Below are 19322 nucleotides of genomic sequence, written 5' to 3' on the forward strand. Positions count from 1 at the left end.
TACCGGCGAATTCGAATCTACTGTAAACAAATACTGACGCGACCTCCGGACAAAGGAATGACACAATAACGACTATTTAACTTGAAGATGACGATTAATATTCACTTTATTTATGCAACTTAGTTACACGAGGGTTTTGCCGAGAGACTTACGCACGCTTGCGCGAATGACAACACACGCAGATTGAGAGAGAAAACCGCGATTACCGCGAACTAACCGCTCGCACGCAACAACTAATTTTCCTCGCGCACGCTGCGCGGGATCGCATTTAAATTACAACGGTAAAAAGGGGAAGGTGCACCTACCGCGAGAACGATGAGGATACGGTGGCCAACCGTATCCGAACAACAAATTGCTGGAACGCCGCTTCGCTGCTCGCTGTACCGCCTCGAATACTGTTGCTGCTGTTGTTGTTGCTGCTGTCACTGCTACTGCTGTTGCTGCTGTTGCTACTGCTGCTATTGCTGCTGCTACTGTACCCAGCACACCCACGCACTCAAGTTCGCAATTTTCAGCTTCGCACTTCGGACCGGGAACACTTTGAACGGCTCGGAAACAGGTTAGCTCGACGCTGACAGACTGAGTGGCACAGTCATACTGCCGGTCGGAGCCTCCCCTCCCGGTCATTGCCCCTACACGCTCTCTCTCTCTCGCGAACCGAACGCGGCTCCTCTCGTTTAGCCGCTCATTAACCTCGCGCGAGTCTGACGATTTTCGGTAATCGTTGCAATATATTATAAGTGACATAAATACTTACGTAGTAGGCAAAAAATTTCCTTCTTGTTATGTACTATATTTTCGTGTTCGGGGAATTTGTATGTGAATATAGAAATAAATTTATTTATAAATCCGTCACATAATATATTATTTAATCTTTTAAGCATAATTTTTTAGCAAGTTTTTGATAATGTAGGCAGTAGACTACTTGGTCTATAGGAGGTCACACGTTGGAGCGGTTTACATGTTTTTTTTTATGAGAATTACACAGGGCAACAAAATTTGATTATATCCAAAAACTAGATCTCACTTGCCCGAAGGCTTCTTATGTGCTGAATCCGAATCCGACGTGAAAATCACTTCTATACTCTAGGTTTCTAAGATGTCCTAATCTAAAAGTGCAAAAAACACTTTTTTTCTATGTTTGAGCGTATATTGCAAAGCAAAAGAATTTTTTTCTAAAAACTAATATTACCCTCTAAAACTAACACTCTAACACTTCAAAATTTCTGTTTCCTGATTTGGAAAATCTTTTTTATAATCCAATTTTTCTAAAAGAAACTTGAAGCTTTCGTACGATTCTTTTAAAATTGTAGTGTCCTCGGACTTGTACTCTCCTATCGGATACAAACTAATTAGGCCTTTAACATCATTACAAAATACAATGAATCTCTTTGAAAAAAAAATGGTAGAAATTCCTTTTCTTTCTTCCTATAGGTAGTGATTTTATTTTTAGGTAGTAGCAGATTTCTTTCACTGAGTCTTGCACCAGTAATTCTGCTTTACTTTTGAGAAGACTTAGATCACGGATAAGATCATCCAAATCATCTTGATTGAATAGTTTAAGATCTAAGTCTTGTAATATAGTCTGCCATCCATATTTATTTGTCCACTCAGAGAAAAAATTACATAAAATTAAAAGTTTTGTTACTAAGGAAGTATTCATTTTATAAAAGCCCCTGGGAAGTATATTTCCTTACGAATCGATTAATAATTTTTTTCCTTGTTTGATCAATACAGAAAGGTAAGTAAAAAATGAAAAATTTTTTTCCCACTTTTTAGTCCGAACATTTGTATACGAAAAATTTCCACGATAAATCTAAAAGAAGATGTGGAAGGTTGTTTAAAGAGCTTTCGAATGCAAGGAAGTAGGATAATTTTCCATGATTAGCTTAAAAATTACAGACGGTTGAAAGAAAAAAACCGTTTTTCAAGAATTATTATTTTGGTATCATCTACTCATACGGGAAAATTTTACTTGTAAAAAATTAATGTGTAATTTACGAGGTGTGTTCAAAAAGTAAGGTGACTTTTCAAATTTCACGGGCAACGTACTTTCGATTATCGATTTTTTTGTTTTGTTATGTTGGTACACTCTTCCCGAATATCTGTACCAAGTTTCAAGTGTATAGCATTTTTTGTTTGGTTGTGAGAGGCGTAAAGGTTATAAGTATTTTGCGTGCTCGGCGATTTCTTGCTATCGAAAAATATGGATCAAAGGATTTGCATCAAATTTTGTGTAAAAAATAAAATAAAGTGCTCCGAAACACTTCGAATGTTGACGGTGGCATACGGTGAAACTGTTCTGAGTAAAAAAGATGTTTACAAGTGGTACAAACTCTTCCAAGATGGCCGGGTAGATGCCAATGACGAGCCTCCCTCTGGATGCCCAAGCACGTCAACAACTGATGAAAACGTTCAAGCAGTGAAGAAAATTGTTCTGGAAAATCGTCGAATCACTATCAGAGAAGTTGCTGAGGATGTTGGTATATCGCTTGGCTCGTGCCATGAAATTTTTTCTAACGTTTTGGGCATGAGACGTGTGTCAGCGAAGTTTGTTCCGGAAGAACTGTTGAATGACGTCAACGACGATCCAGATTTACTCAAAAGGGTCATAACTGGTGACGAATCATGGGTATATGGTTATGATATCGAAACCAAAGTCCAATCGTCCCAATGGAAGAGCCCAGATGAGCCAAGACCGAAAAAAGCACGCCAAGTTCGATCAAATGTCAAAGTTTTGCTCACTGTTTTCTTCGATTACCATGGCGTGGTGCATCAGGAGTTCTTACCATATGGACGTACGGTCAATAAACAGTATTATCTTGAAGTTATGCGCCGTTTGCGAGAAGCAATACGAAGAAAACTCCCAGAATTGTGGAAAAACAATTCATGGCTTTTGCATCACGATAATGCCCCTGCTCACTTATCTTTGCTTGTGAGAGATTTTTTGGCCAAAAACAACACCACAATCATGTCTCAGCCACCATATTCACCGGATTTGGGCCCATGTGACTTTTTCTTGTTTCCAAAACTAAAGAGACCTATTAAAGGACGGAGATTTGCAACGATTGAAGGGATAAAGACTGCATCGCTGGAAGAGCTCAAGGTTATTCCGAAAAGTGCTTATGAGAAGTGCTTTGAGGATTGGAAAAACCGTTGGCATAAGTGTGTTGTATCTGAGGGGGATTACTTTGAAGGGGACAACATAAATATTGATAAATAAATAAATATTTTTTCTTAAAAATACAAAGTCACCTTACTTTTTGAACACACCTCGCATAGCGTAGAATGAACCTAAATTTTCGCAGATTTATTTCGGAAAATTTTTTTTCCTACATTTAGGAGTCAATTATTTTACGGCTTTATAGTATTCTATAAATGAAAAAATCGTCATTTATATTTTCTATGGTTTTTCAGTTCTCTGAAGCTGAAATCAATCTAGGAATTTTCATAAATACGGCAAAAAAACTATTACAAAAGGTTTTCATCATCTCTGAATTACAAAGTATAAGTAATATAAAGTCATATTCAATGAATCAACAACATTGAGTTCTTTCGGAATCATCAAAATAAGATAAACTTCAAGCGTAAATCAGCTTTGTTTATAAACTTACGATGACACCGTGATACGTTAGGTAAACTCAGTTAATAAATTGCTAGTTCATTCATACAACCTTTTTAGTCACCAGCATGCGAAAAACTGCGAATTTAACAATGGAGAGCCGTAGTGAGATCGTGGCTCTTCACAAAATCGGTAAGAGCATTAGAGATATAGCTAAAACGCTCAAGTTATCACGGCATACTGTTGATTATCAAGTTAAAAGGTTTTTAAATTTGGCACAGTGACCACAAGAAAAAATGCAGGCAGACCGTGGAAGACGTCGAAGAAACAAGATGATAATATAGTTTGCTTGAGTACTCAGTATGCTGCATGACAGCTGTAGAATTATAATCAGAAGTAAGTAAAAGTATTGGTAAATCGATTAGTGTCACTACAGTCAAACGAAGGCTCGCAGAAAAAGGGCTTCATGGAAAAATAGTAGTCAAAAAACTACTTTTATGAAAAGTAAAATTGGTTAAGAAATTGAAATGGGCCAAAGAGCATAAAGATTGGACTGTGAACGACTCGAGAAAAGTATTGTGGAGTGATGAATCAAAATTTGAAGTTTTTGGTTCGAAAATAAAAGTTTACATTAGGAGGAACGAGAATGAGAGTCATTCTCGGGAGTGCATTGTACCTTCTGTCAAATACGGTGGAGGATCTATGATGGTTGTGTGTTCGGAGTAGGAAACTGCATCGGAATTGAAGGAATATTAAATAAAGAAAAATACAAAAGTATATTTCAAAGGAAATTAGTGCTTTTTGGAACACGTCTGTTCGGTCCCAACTTTATTTTCCAACAGGCCAATGATCCGAAACATACATCGAACATTTGTAAAAATTATTTGAAGAACTGGCAGAACCCGAAAATACTACAAGTCATGACATGACCTCCTCAATCACCTGATCTGAACCCTATTGAATTATTATGGGAACAATTCGACCGAGCAGTACGGAAAATTTGCCCTATGTCTAGATTTATGGACGATACTGCGGGAAGAATGGAAAAATATTCTAACTTTCACCTTGGAAAATTTTATCCTGAGAATACTAAGAATCTTAAAGCAGTTATCAAAAACAAAGGATGGCATTTTGATAAAAAAAACATTTAATTATAGTATTATAATTCTATAGATCAATCAAATTCAAATTGATAATTTTTTGTGAGATTCTCATAATGTTATGTTATTAAGAGTGACTTGACTGTTTAGGTGTTTCTGTTTATATATATATATATATATATTGCAACGGTAGTCGATTCGATTAATCGATTCGTTCGCTATTCGTCTACTCGCGATGTTAGTTCGAACGAATAAGAGAGGGAAAGGGCGCGCGACGTTTTGAAAATAAGCAGTTAAGCCTCAGCTGCTTTCGCGAGAATATCACCGGATTTAGTTTGCACTGTGTTTCGCCGTTATTAGTTATAAAGTTTCCTGGGATTTGTTAATACGTGCGACTGTAACGAGGAAGCTAAGCAGCAGCATTACAACAGCAGTAAGCTGCAGCAGATATCTATAATCGTGGAAGCGCAGCTGATCCGAGGAGCATCTTTAAATTTCACTTCAACAATTACGGCTGATCACCGTTATTGCACCGCAGGGTAGGTGCACCTCCCTATTATTGCGCGACGAAATACTTCCGACAGTATTTTGTCTATCGCGAGCGTATTTTATTCGTATTTGCGCGGCAATTTTCCAATTCTCTCTTTCTCTCTCTCTCACCGAATTATTAACAATAATTGTAAATCCTATATCGCGTGCATTAGTCTTTCGGCCCATAAAAGACTGTAGTTTTTATTGATTTTATTAATTTTATTCGCCGTTTGCGTCATTTCGTTACCTATTAGCTTAATTGATCTATAAAGGCTTAGGATTTAATCCGATTTCATCTAGGGGATTAGGCAGATCAGGCATTAAGTCACTCTTACTGAAGATAGATCGAGTGTCACAAGTCAAGTGACTTAATGTGAGTTAAACTCGGTTGGAAAGAAGACACTGAAACGAAAGTATCAAACGTAAAGACGAATACACGTATAACCATACGTGTTTAACGGACCGGTGGTTAGCTCTGCATCGTGGGAGTTTGTGCGTTAATAAATTTTTCATTTTGCTACTTAGCCATCCCGTTAAAGAGGTGGCGGGGCTCAGGAGGCGCACCCTTTAAGCGTGGCTCGATACAATCTGTGACGAGTTGGAAAACCTCAGCGCAGAAGAGAGCAGCGACAATCTCCAAAAACTCATCAACAGGGAGGGAATATCCTTGACAAGTATATCAAGGAGATTCGCCGACCCGGATGAGGATTCGGAGGGTGAAGCCAGCCGCCAAGAAGAGGATGAAATCATCGAAAAGGTCCTCTGCAATATGGAGCAGGAGGAGGGGAAGATGAGGCGGAGCAATCCCGATCTCAGGTCGCAGAAATCCTACATCCGGAAGGAGCCTCAAGAAGAATTATCCTTGAGCGAAACCTTCCAGGAAATAGATTGTCTGAAGGAGGGAGTCGACCACAACCGCAAGTTGGTCGACCGGATCTTAGAAACCCATCAAACTCTCCAGGGTATACAGGTATGTGCGGAGCGGGAGAATACGAGAACTGAAGGACGGAATTCAGGAAATGGCCGATGCAGTCCATACGTCCCAGAGTGACTTGATTCAACCGTGCCCCAGACGCAACGTGGACTTCCAGGACACATACACCTGTCACTACGACTCAGAGATTCCAGGAAGTACACTGGCTCCTCCGAGATCCGTACCCAGAAGAAGGAACGTCACCTCACCGAAAGCTCTTCAAAGAAGAGGAGGTGAAGAGGATCCAGATGATTACGGGTGATCCGCACCAGTTCGACAGAGGAGTCGAAGCAGATCGTCTGGTATCGGTCCTCAATTATCCTCAGGGCTCTCCACAACCTAAGATGTTGGAAAAATTGTCCGCGGATGGAAATTGAGGTTTGCGGGCAGTAGGGCACAGAGCGCGGACAAGTTTCTGTCGAGGTTGGAAGATCTGCGCGTGGACGCACGGCTAACTGACGACGAAGTACTTTTTTTCATATCAGAGATCCTCGAAGGTAACGCGAGGACCTGGTATGACAACAATAAGTACCAGTGGCTCAGTTATACCGAATTCGTTGCCTACGCCCGAGAATGGTTCGGTACAAGTAGGCAACAGCAACAAAGGATGTTGCAGGAAGCACAGAACCGGTTCCAGGGCAAAGACGAGTTAGTGAGAGATTATGTGTGCAACCTGGTAGCTCTTGTCAATCAATTTGAACCATCAATGCCTTTGGAGAGGTTATTAGACCTGCTCCATGCAAACCTCCTTCCAAACATCCAAATTCAGCTGCATCGGAGCGAGATGAAGTCGATAAGCGAATTCAACAGGAAGGCGACTGAGGTACAGAACACCTTATCTTACGGTCGTCGTCCACGTGTGTTCGCCGACCCCAACTCGACGATATTCCCTCAGTATGCCTACCAGCCGAGCAAAAGAACGGCTGGTAATAAATCCCAAACCACTGCAGTGGCCAGCGAAGTGAAGGCGCGAGTGAAGAAGGAGGGAGATCCGCAGCGCGGACAGGGCGTGGAGAACCCTGCCAGGAGGTCTACCAAGCAAGCGACGGTATCGACTACACAAACCTCCACTTCTGATAAGAAGGTCGAGAAGCGTTTGGAGGGCATTGAGCGTATCCTGCCAAAGACAAATTGGCCAAAGACATCCCTCCAGAACAGTGTAAAAGTCGATGGCGTGGGGGAAGGAAGAATTCTCCTTCTCCCAGGTCTCCTGGCGAGCGACGAGAAGGACAGAGGCGGACGATCGACTTCACGAAGCCTCTCCAGTGTTCCGCTTGTGGCAAACTGGGCTTTAGTTGTAAATTCTGCCCAAACTGCAAGTAGGTCTATAGTGCATGATAATAAAACTCAATAAAACTAACATCTAATAAACTAATATCTAATAAAACTCAAACTATAAAGAGCTTTCTTGATTTTTTGGAGAGTTAATCCACATGAGAACTTCAAGTCACCTTCAAATCTACCACGATTTCAAAACTGGTAGCCTTAATCATAGGAACAAAAATCTTATCACATACAAAGAGAAAGAGAAAGAGAGAGAGAGAGAAATATTATAAGTCTTTTAGTAGCTACTGAAAATTGTATGGAAAGAATGTTCATAATAAGGAGAGTGGAGATAGTTTATGCGTGAGCAAAAATGAATAAGCCATGCAGGTAGGAAGAAGAAAAAATCAAGGAAAAGTTTCGTTTATTTCATGATTGACTTTTGTTTCGCGTGGAGAAGACCTGAGATAATACGAGATGAAAAGAATGTGAGATAACACGAAAGAAAAAGATAAAAGCAGAGACAAGCTACAAAAAGGTCTTGGATCACGTGGTCAACTACCAGAACTTGACGCGACGTAACTTTCTCACGGTTACTTTCTCACCTACGTTGAGAGTCAGCTATGACGAGAGAGAAAAAATAAATAATACATATAGACATTAATATGAGAGAGAAAGAGATATAACGAGACAGAAATCTTATCCATTATATGCCCCTACTCCAGTCATTCGTAATCAGGACGAATCGATGTCAAATCTTAGTCTCTCTTTCTCTCTTTCTTTCGCTCTCTCTCTCTCCCTTTCTCTATCTCTTTCTCTGTCTCTCAAATGCAATAAAAAAAATTAAACGCAGTTATAACAATATATCTTTACTGAATTGAATAAACATAAATGTAAAGTACTACAGTTTAATTGTCACCGTCTTACAAAAGGTAAGTCGAATAATGATATATATGTCTCCTCAGTAAAAATAAGTTTGTCCACATTGTGATTACAACGAGTTAGCTAGTCCGGTGAGTGGAACTCTTCTCACACGAATGCAGTGATTAAATATGACTTTGTCAGCATAGTATACATGCTTGTATCGTTGCAGAACCTGAAAAGAGATAGAGTTGCAGCCAGGAGGGTAGTGCCGCGAAGATGAAAACGAGAGCAAGAAGAGCGAGAGAGTGACAAGAAAAAATTTTGGGCTAATGAGAAGTGCGAGAGAGCTTTGTTTAACCAATTTGTTAAAATAAATTATTGCAAAAATAAGTTTTTTTGGCTAATTTAATGCCAGAATCGGATTCCATGAAAAAAATACGTCCGATATGACTTTTGTAAATAGATATAAAATAGAATAAATTAAAAGTACTTTTAATTGTTAAATTCTATTTTGGTATTAACAAATCAAATGAAAGTTAATTTTACAATTATATTACAGCTCTTTATGTCTACAAGGAAACGAATATACTTACGCATACAACGTGTATCAATTAAAGAATTTTTCGGTACGCTAATTTCGAATTTGCCATCAGTTCTCCAAAATTAATTTGTTTAAAGCAATTTAATAAATTCCGGAATTGTAATATTTCTAGAAAAATAGTTTTCTTTGTTATAAATTAATATAAAATTATAAATCACACAGATGACTAGGAAAATCGGGCTATCCTTGACTTTGAAAGAGATTTTCTCTATGACATCATATTTTATCGAAATTCTGATAACGGATTCGGATACCTCGTTTGAAGTCCTAATAAAATAAGATATATTAAATTATCATCCGTTTAAAGGCTAAAAATTGGAATGTTTGACATTATTTCCAACAATGTCAACTTTGACCTTGTTTTTAAAGGTTAAAGGTATATATAATGTTGAACCCTATAATTTTCCTTCGTTCAACATCAATTAAGCTTTAAAACACCGTTAGATTTATGTTGATATCTTTTTCAAATCAAAAGATATTTAATTTTGTCCATAAAATTTTTCAAATCTACCATATTGCGGTGCTTGTGAGGTTCTATAATGCGCATAGAAAAAAGCGCATGAGATTAGTGAGGATCTAAACATTTCAATAAAATGTATATAGGACATTTTACATTAATTTTTGGGTATGAAAGAGTTATTTGCAAGATGGGTGCCTTGCTGGCTCGAAGCTGATAACAAGTGAGCTCGTGTTGTTGTATCTAAGCAATATGTGAGCATATTTCAACTTAATCCAAAAGAGTTTTTACGACGTTACGTTATTGTAGATAAAATGGATTCATCATTATATAACTGTCCTTTGATTTGAATGAGATCCGGGCCAATGGCGCTTGATGGAATTACGATCTCGATCATCTTCAGTACGTAATCTTCCGATGATAGCCAGCGGCTACTGGTTGGGTCGTGGATGGTGGTCTGGAAACGAGCAGAGTCTAGTACTGCTCCAGTGACGCTTATAATACCGACGTTTATCCGACGTAGCCTGCAGCCTATCTTACGGGCGGGCTCGGAATTATCTCTGAGCTTGTGCTACCGTCGAACGTGTGGTACAGCCGTTCACTGTGATGATATTAGTGGGTAAAATGATTAGTCATGCTTGAGTTACGTCGAGCTACGGCTCATTCAAGGTCACTGCGGTCTGAAGTCTGGGTCGTTTAGTCTCTGCTTAGTTGTCGTAGGTAAGACAGTGCTCGATATAGTGCGCCTCCTTGTAGACTGAACAGCCGTTTTCTCGTCGGGCACTGACATAAGTTTGCATAGTTTTCGTGGTTGGGGTATGAATGTGGCCTTTGCTCCGAGGTTAGCGTGCTCAGGGTAGTGATCGCTGTTAATTTTGATAGCCTTCAGAAATGATATAGACAGTTGACGAGCTTCTTAGATGTTGGCTGTACCTTGCCGTTCACGTGAGATTTCTCCTCGGACTTATCCTTCTAGACTTTACTCATGACGTGGTTTATGATCTTGCGGACAAGAAAAATGAGCCAGTCGGTCTAGTCAACTGGTTTCTTGAGTACAAGCAACTGATGGCGATGACATTTAATCATGTAAAAGAAGCGTTTGGAAGCAGGTGGCGGATTCGATATTGCGAGAAGATAGCTGCGCGAGTGCGTCCATGTAGCCCTTGGTTTGCAAATAGGCTCGTAGTAGTCGGTGGTTATGGTGCAGTATTACCGCAACCCTCTCTTTGTATCATTATCGACGTTTGTCATCTGGTAGAGTATCTTCGTGGCGTTAAACAATTTCTTTTTGTTGTAAACGAGGTCCAAAAACAAGTGACAAAAAGCTTTCTAGTTCTCCCTCTTTCCGTTGAATCGAGAAATTTCCAAGCGAGGCGGACGCATCAACGAGACAGCGTTATTCTCTGAGGCAGGCCATTCGGCATGTTCTGCATGATAAAATGTGTTTTGCACGCTGGTATAGTAGCAGTCCTTGACTTCTTTGTAGCCAGGCCCTTCAGCATAAGCAACTGCCTCCGGGGTGTCGACGATCAGAAATCGCATATATTTGCATAAGAAATTCTGACAATAGCCCTCAAAAAGCCTTAGCCGGCTCCTAACGAGTCTAATATTTCATTGATCCTCGTTAATTTCAGCGATGATCCGTGCCATCCACCAGATGATGTTGAGCAGGGCTGCTTACGTAACCGCCAGGTTCCTTTGGAAGCCGGAAGATGCTTGAGTTGCTACATGAGTCGTGATGGGTGTAACTCTAAGCGGCATCAAAGAATATCGATCAAACTCTAGCTTAGTACGTAGCTTGAATCACCCACCGGATTCAGTGTTAGTATCCAGCGTCAGGTGGCTGGATCTCAGCACTGTATAGTTAAGTCCAAGCCGAACGCTGACGGCCATCGGAAGTACAGTTAACGTGTATCTGGCACTGTCAGCAATCCTCAGTTATCCAGCCACCTTAGCCCCTAATCTCGTGCGCGGTCCCGTGAATCCAATGACTATCAAGCGAGAGCCGTCGTCGAAGCAATCCCTGGTGCGACCAATGTTAAGCCAAACGTTGCTGTCGTAGCCATTCTCTCAACAGTTTTCTCGTTCGAAACACTGAGCCCCTAAATAGTTTCCTCACTCAAGACGCTGAGCCCTTCAATGGTCCTCTCACTCGAGACGCTGGTTGGCAGTTTTCTTTTTGTCGAGTTACTTTGTCAAGTGTCGGTAACGGCTAGAAGTACGAGGGTGGTCTGATAAGTACTTAGCCTACAAAAGAAAAACAAAAATTTTGGAAAAGTGGCGTTTTATTTTTCAACATAATCTCCTTTTAGTTCGATACACTTGGCCCAGCGATGTTCCAACTTCTTTAACCAGTCTGAAAAATACGTTTCCTCGAGGTCTGAAAAGTAGGCTTCCGTGGCAGCGATTACCTCCTCATTCGACTCAAATTTCTGCCTGGCGAGTGACTTTTTCAAGTTTGAAAACAAAAAGAAGTCGCACGGGGCTAAATCTGGAGAATACGGTAGATAGGGCAGCAGTTCGTAGCCTAATTCGACCAATTTGGCCATGGCGACGGCGGATGTGTGAGCCGGTGCTTTGTCGTGGTAGAAGAGCACATTTTTCTTCGCTAAATGGGGCCGTTTTTTTTGCAATTCGACGTCGAATCTGCCCAATAATTCGGCATAGTACAGCCCTGTGACCGCTTTGCCCCTTTCCAGATAGTCGATGTAGATCACACCTTGTGAATCCCAGAAAACGGTGGCCATCACCTTTCCGACCGATGGGGCAGTCTTCGCCTTCTTCGGAGCTTTTTCGCCGGGTAAAGTCCACTGTTTCGACTGTTCCTTGGTCTCTGGTGTATACCAGTGGATCCATGTTTCGTCGACTGTCACGAAACGACGCAGAAACTCCTTCGGATTGCGCTTAAACATCGCCAGACATTGCTCTGAAGTTGTCTCACGGTTGCGCTTGTTGTCCGGAGTGAGCAAACGCGGCACCCATCGCGCCGACAGCTTTCTCATGCCCAAAATTTCATGCAGGACATGACCCACGCGGTCTTTTGAGATGCTTACGATCTTAGCTATCTCACGCACCTTCAGTCGTCGATCTGCCAATATGAGATCGTGAATTTTTGTCACGTTATCCTCCGTGGTAGCCTTTTTCGGAGCACCTGGACGTGGCTCTTCAAAAATCAACGTGCGACCACGTCGAAACTCGTTAAACCAATTTTTGACGGTGGCCATCGAAGGAGAAGAGTCACCATACACAGCATCCAAGCCCTTTTTGATTTCGCTGCGCGATTTCCCTTCCAAAAACAAGAATCGAATCACCGACCGATACTGCTCTTTTTCCATTTTTCAAAAATCAACGGACACACTTGCTTTCTCACGCTCTCAAAAATAAACTACAACTCCGATCCGGCTGAAATCTTGACAGTAACCATCGAGAAGATTGTACTACGTGATAGAATATTTCTTTTGCGAGAGTGGCGCCATCGAGCGGTGAGGCTAAGTACTTATCGGACCACCCTCGTACATTTGTCAAGAGCGCTCTTGTGTCTTATTTTTCCACATCCACGAAGGAATTTGAGGGCCTTGTTGCCGGTGCTAAACCTCTATCATCTTGCTTGAGGCAGCGTCCCTTTATCACCGAGATGCGCGGTTTATTTAATCTTGGTTGGTCTCATACCTGACGTAATGATGGGTTATGCCCTGCCGTAGCTCATCTCTATGAAAGAGCTCAGTACTTTTAAGTAAATATACTTACCTGGCTCATGTTTTCCGTCATTGCTGCTCATCTCTCTGTGTCTAGCTCGAAGGTCCACTGAAAATATGAGGTAACTTGATAATGAGAAGGGCTCATGTTTGAGCCACATAATGCTGTGGCTGTCTGCTGCTTTATTTTGCTATCAAAGGCTGCTGTGTATAGGTAAACGAGCTGGATGCGCTCAGCTCAAGGTTGTAGAAGACAGTACGTCAGACGAAAGCAGAACTCGGCTTGGCGGAAACAGTGCTTAGTGTGGCATTAGCGACACGAGTCAAACATTGAAGTGGATCTGTTAGCAATCCGGAAAATCGCACAAGCAATCATGTTAACTCAATCATGTTAACTCAATCAAGCCTTTGTACAGATTAAAGAAATTTGTTCAAAGTACTGAAAAAATCATAATCATAGATTTTTTATTATAAAGGACTTGATTCATTTGCTATAAATATTGTAGACTGGGTGAACGAGTGTTATTTCTCTTTCATTACAACTGTTAACGACATGGGTGATTTTGAATGAGAAAAGATAATACTTTAGCAATTATATCATTGCCCAATTAGACAGGAATATTAAGCATTCAAAAAGAGGAAAAACAGATTTAGGAAAAACTTTAAATGGAACATTCAAACCGATTGTTGATCAATTGAACATGCTTATAGAGTCAATTAGTGAGAAAACTTATACTCTCGCGATTGAAAAGTATATAAAAAAGAATAGAAACACGTTTGAAAAAGTATATAATTCAGGAGCAGTATGCAGTTTTAATAGATTTCGTTACTTTGATAGTGCTGCGAATGAATTTAATACTACAATGCAACCGCTAGATACTACATTTAAATCTACTATTAAAATACAACGATAGTGATAATCTATTCGAGAAATCTGTTACTAATGAATCTATTTATGAATTTGAATAAAACGTATAAACTGCTATAAATATGAATAAAACGTATAAAAAAAATTGTAATCCAAAAATAGAATAATTGACAACTTTTCTATTTAAAAACGATAAAGTGACTGTGAATGATAAAACATAAAATGAAAAAAATTTTTGAATACAGCAGTGCTGGTTAGAAGAAATATAAATAACGTGAAAAATATGATAATAAACATGTAAAATAATTTAAAACATATGAGGGTGGATCAACATTTTTTTAGAAAACATAGAATAACCAATTTTTTTGCTAAATTTGTTTTTATTTTTCGGTATAATCTCCTTTGAGTTTAATGCATTTTCAGATATTATTTGAGTTTTTTTAAGTAAATAATTATCAGTAAAATATGATTTAAGAAATTCCTCAAAATAGCCATTTAATTGTGTCATAATCTTCACATTCGCTGTTCAGTAAGCCACTTTTTTAAAGGTATGAAAATAAAAAAAAGTCACTAGAGATCAAATCTGTTGAATACGATGGATGGTATTTGAACTTCAATTTCTGAATTTTGGTTCAAAGAATTTAAGAATGACGCTAGTAAATCTAATAAAGAAGCATAGCAAAGTTACTGTTTAAGCATGAGTAGCTTAACAGATGCGGTCAAATAATCAGGCTTCTTACTAATGAAAGCGGAAGATAATGGACAAATCGTGCGGCTCACTGTTTGTCGTTCAGTCTATACTGCTCATTCGTGCCAGCTCACTTCTCTCCCCTCGGGTTTCTCTCAATCTATAATAAGCCTGCTCATTTGTTCCTTCGTGGCTCTCTCGTGTTCAAAACTAGTACTTAATGAGAGCGCTCGATATAGAACATAATATTGCATTATAAATGCTGGTTAATAATGAAGAAATAATAACTTATATTAACTAGAATTTAATTTGTACAATAATTATTAATTTAAATAAATACACCGTGAGTTTGATGTAAGTAGCCATAGGCTTTCTCAAGTATCCATACCACGAGAAAACTAATGTAAACTACGTGAGATCGATTACATTTACATTTATGCTACAGCAACGTAACATTAAAAAATTTATGGCTATGTTCTTCAAAAGTATTCGGTATAAAATACTTACAGAAAAAGTTCTATCATTAAATCTATAATATTCTTTGTCTTTAAAAAAGTATGTATAACCATTGTGAGAGTGCAATGCATCTATATTATCTGGAATTCCTTTCCAGATTGAAATTAATTTAGGGTAAGTACTTTTGACTGGTGGTTTCAGTGATGGATCAAATTTCCAAAACTTGGTGCCTTTAAAAAAGTAAATTTTGCCATTGCCAGTCCATATTGAAGCGGCATCAATATTGTCAGGTATTCCTGTGAAACCTTCACTGATGTCTTTCGGGTAGTCTCCATCGATTATCTTGTCAATGTATCTCCAATATCTGGAACCCTGAATTCAATATACTTATTTGAACATTTAAATTTGAATATTTAAGAATTTTTTAATAGAATAATTCAATTGATTTGAAATAATATCATAAGAAACTTGGAGTAGAATGCTTCTAATAAAAAAATAAAATATGACTTAATTGTAAAGACCTTAACGGTTTTCCTAATGTAAAATAAAAATATTTCATAAATAACTTAAAAGAAATGAAATGATTAATTCATATCCATTACATAATTTTGATATATATGTAAATGTAAAATATTTTTAATGCGGCCGAAAATTTGAAAATCTCACATCAAGCTTGATGAAAAGTAGAGAAAGTATTATTATCATTTCATTATTATATTCTTAATATTGAATAGGTTATTTTTGTTAAATTAATAGTAAGTCAAACTTAAATTGTACTTTTAACTGGGTTAACAGCGATATTCACTGACCCTGTGTGCGGCATTCTCGAACGGATGCGGCGACCGAGCATGGCTATGATAACATAACATTCACGCTTGTTTCGCTGCAGAGCCTGGAGAGGGAGCAGCCTGGAGGATGTGACCAGAGGAGTGAGCCGCCAAAGAACGAGAGTGGAAAAGAGAGTGAGAGAGTAATTAGCGATTAGAAGGGGGGGGGGGAAGAGCGCGACATACGCTACGATTTTGGAAGTCTGCGGTACGGAAAAAGAATGGAGAAAAAGAGAGCCCGTCTAGCAACAGCGGTAGAAAGAGGTCATCTAAGAGAGAGATAAGGCTGAACTGAGGAGTGGAAAAAAGTGTGTACGTGAGGGCGAACAGAGCTGCTTGGGCGACGTCTACGGTCAATACCCGACGGCTGTTGAAAGTGAGGCTTGCCTTAGGAGTTACTTGGCTAACGCTTGCGGCTAACCACAGATCGTTTCCATTCTTCAGCCATCAGGATGAGGACGGTTGACAAAGACAGGCCCACCGTTGTCATTTCCCGGATGCCGTTGTTGACCAGATCACGTTTCCGTCGAAGGCGGACCTTCATCAGCGACATAGGATCCCGGTGTGTTATTCTTACGAGCCTTTATTTTCCTCTCTCACGCCAGCTCTCGTTCGGGTACAACACCATCATCTTCTGTTATTCGCGCTGATAGCGTTAAGCAACTTCGCTCATGTAGCTCCTGCTTCTACTCGTATTGTCGCGACTTCACGGATTGAGCGGATACGCTTTCTCTCTCATTGTAACTCCTTGGTCTTCATAAGTTGGTGTACTAATCTGATGACGTGATAGAAGTGATTGCCTTTTTGTATATGTACGTTTGCTCGGCCGCACTTTGGCGCTAGGTCGGCACTATCACTGAACTTACCGACTTATCGGCGTCGTAGGACCTGTGAGCGTCTATTATTATATATTTTTTTTATATATTATCGCTTACTGTATCGCATCTAATAATCCCTCGATGAATTTTAAAACAGATTCTTAAAGAAAAAATGTCAAGGAATTCAATAAAAAAAAGAATTGTCAAAATAAAAATAATAGTTTTTGAGATATGGCCAATTGTTTAAAAGAAATGTTAATAACTTTTTGAAAAATTAATATTAAAGTATCATTTGCTTAATATCTTCAAAGTACATCCTTTATGCGTAATTAAAAAAAATTCCTAACTTAAATAGTTGCAAACATATAAATTTTTGAAAATTTTCATCAAAAATTTGCAATTGTTTATACCTTTTGATATAATTCTTATAATGATCTAATAATCAATACTTAAGTAAACTACCATATAGGCAACACTTAAACTAAGTTTCAAGAAAATCCGAAACTTACCGCTGATAATTTAATAAAATAAAATCATCAAATATCAGGAGTGAAAACATAAGAATTTTTTATTTTACCGCTGATAAGCTGATCGTCATAGTCTGGAATGTGCTAAAAAATGCTTAAGTGAGAGTAGAAGTGAATAGGTAGACGTGTATTATGCTAACCGAATCGTGAGATGGTACGAGCCGAAAGGTAAGAAATACTATCTTTTCTTCCATAGCTTCAGTAAAGTAAATTTAGCTGTTCTACAAGTCAGATATCGAGTGTTTTCTTTTGGTGAGTGACTCGGCTAGCCTTTTAGAAAAGTATATTTTAGAAATTCCGATGGACTTATTGGTGCCTTCGAGCTGAGGGCGAGCGTCGAGAAACCTGGAATTATCGAGTCTAAAGAAGAGTCACTCGGACACTGCTGTCTGGTTCAAATCGATACACAAAAATGTCGAACTCAGTTTTCGAAGAGTTTCGCATTGAACGTTGGTCACAATGACTTTCAGCTATTTCCCATCCTTCATCCTTACTCCTCTCGTCCAGCAATAAAGTCAGACTGTATTTAGCTGTTGTTGACAACTCTTCTTTCAGGGCATAGTATGAGCGGATCTTAATGAAAGCGGAAACTAATTAACCTTTATATTTTTACTTTAACTCCGATCACAAACAAGTTGTTCTGACATTCTAGACTATTTAGAAAATGGCGGGTAATCCTTTAATTCTTGAATAAATCCAAGGTCAGTGTTTGAAATTATGAAGATCATGACTAAAATTAAGGTAGCGGTAAAGGATAGGTTACGGCTGGGGTCACAGGAAAGATTCAATTAATCTTCTAGAATTTATTTCAGTTGAAATATACTGGACAGTATGCCTATTCAAAATGGCGAGAGGTTCACGCGATGGATTCACATATTTTACAATTCGGCGATTAGCGGATATACACGCCTCCCGAACGCATGACAGAAAATGACGGTTGATTATTATCGAAGGTCAAAACCGGCTATCTCACTAACTAGATGTTACTGTATAGTTAGAATTTGTCTCTCTAATACTGTAGGCTTCTGTCAAGAAGAATGGCATGATAAGTAACGTATGCATTGAATATTAATAGTGCAGACTGGACACACTAATACTTACTTAGACAAGAAAGAGTAATATACGTGTTATTATTTCTATGTGCCGAAAGCAAACGTTAAGGAACGAGATTACCGGTAAAAGTAAAGGAATAACTCAAGCTCTATTGCAGTAATACCAACGTTTTATTCTAAAATAAAATACAAAAAAAGAGCAATGCGCACTAGTCGGCATAAAAAACTCCAGTCATAAGTGGAAGAAAAGTAAGGATTGCGAAATCAAGTAAAAAACTAAGCTTACAGCACATATGTGACTAGAATCACAATAATCCTTACATCGACTAAACAATATGGGCTCGAATAGCCTGCACAAACCTTATATTACGTGATGAATGGCCATTCATAAAGTTGCTTGCTTATCAGATCGACAAAGATATAATACTCGATTGAGGAGAGTATCCTTGGTGTAAAAGACACGACGCAACCTCGACATCTCGAAAATGGGGGCAGCTCTCACTACGTCAAAGCCTGAGAGTACAGGTAGGCAGCCGTGCGGTTGGAGACACCCCAGAAGATCGCGTCGATCCTTAACTTAGGCAGCAAGTTACCCTGTCTTTAGTCCTCGACAGCGTCACTGATCGTGAGCCGCTCCGCAGTTGGTGCACTGTAGCACGCAGTAGCGCGCACACACACACACACACAGATAGTCTTACTGTAGGTACCCATACCGTCCGAACACACTACCGATCAAGTCACCGAAGAAACAACAAAAACTGATAACAACAAATAAGTCCACTGAAATTAACTGATAGTTTCAGTAGGCAAGAAACAAAAGAAAAATAGGAAAAAGATCCGCGCGGTTTCACTGTCGACTACCTACGTCGAGCACGCCATCCCTGTTTTTTATTTATGGCCCAACGCGGCTCATGAGCAGTTTTGGGTTTTTCCCAAACTATGGACGATCGGCAGCCTGCATGCACCAGTCCAGGAAATTTACGACCTCATTATAGTTTTCCTTTGGAAACTCCGTAAGTGTAAGAAAAACTCGGGACGCA

At 39.3% G+C, this 19322-nt stretch overlaps 1 protein-coding gene across 3 annotated transcripts in view; it reads right to left on the reverse strand.

The window, feature by feature from the left end:
* Nucleotides 1–19322, reverse strand: part of LOC131663375 (matrix metalloproteinase-14) — an 860133-nt gene that overhangs the window by 22546 nt on the left and 818265 nt on the right. For all 3 annotated transcript variants that reach the window (XM_058933752.1, XM_058933771.1, XM_058933761.1), the window contains one exon: nt 15110–15430. In XM_058933752.1, the coding sequence (XP_058789735.1) occupies nt 15110–15430 (321 nt within the window). The remainder of the gene's footprint in view (nt 1–15109; nt 15431–19322) is intronic.

The sequence above is a fragment of the Phymastichus coffea genome, unplaced genomic scaffold (assembly GCF_024137745.1).
Source record: "Phymastichus coffea isolate CEN01 unplaced genomic scaffold, Cenicafe_Pcof_1.1 PCOF00002, whole genome shotgun sequence".
Taxonomy (NCBI): Eukaryota; Metazoa; Arthropoda; class Insecta; order Hymenoptera; family Eulophidae; genus Phymastichus; species Phymastichus coffea.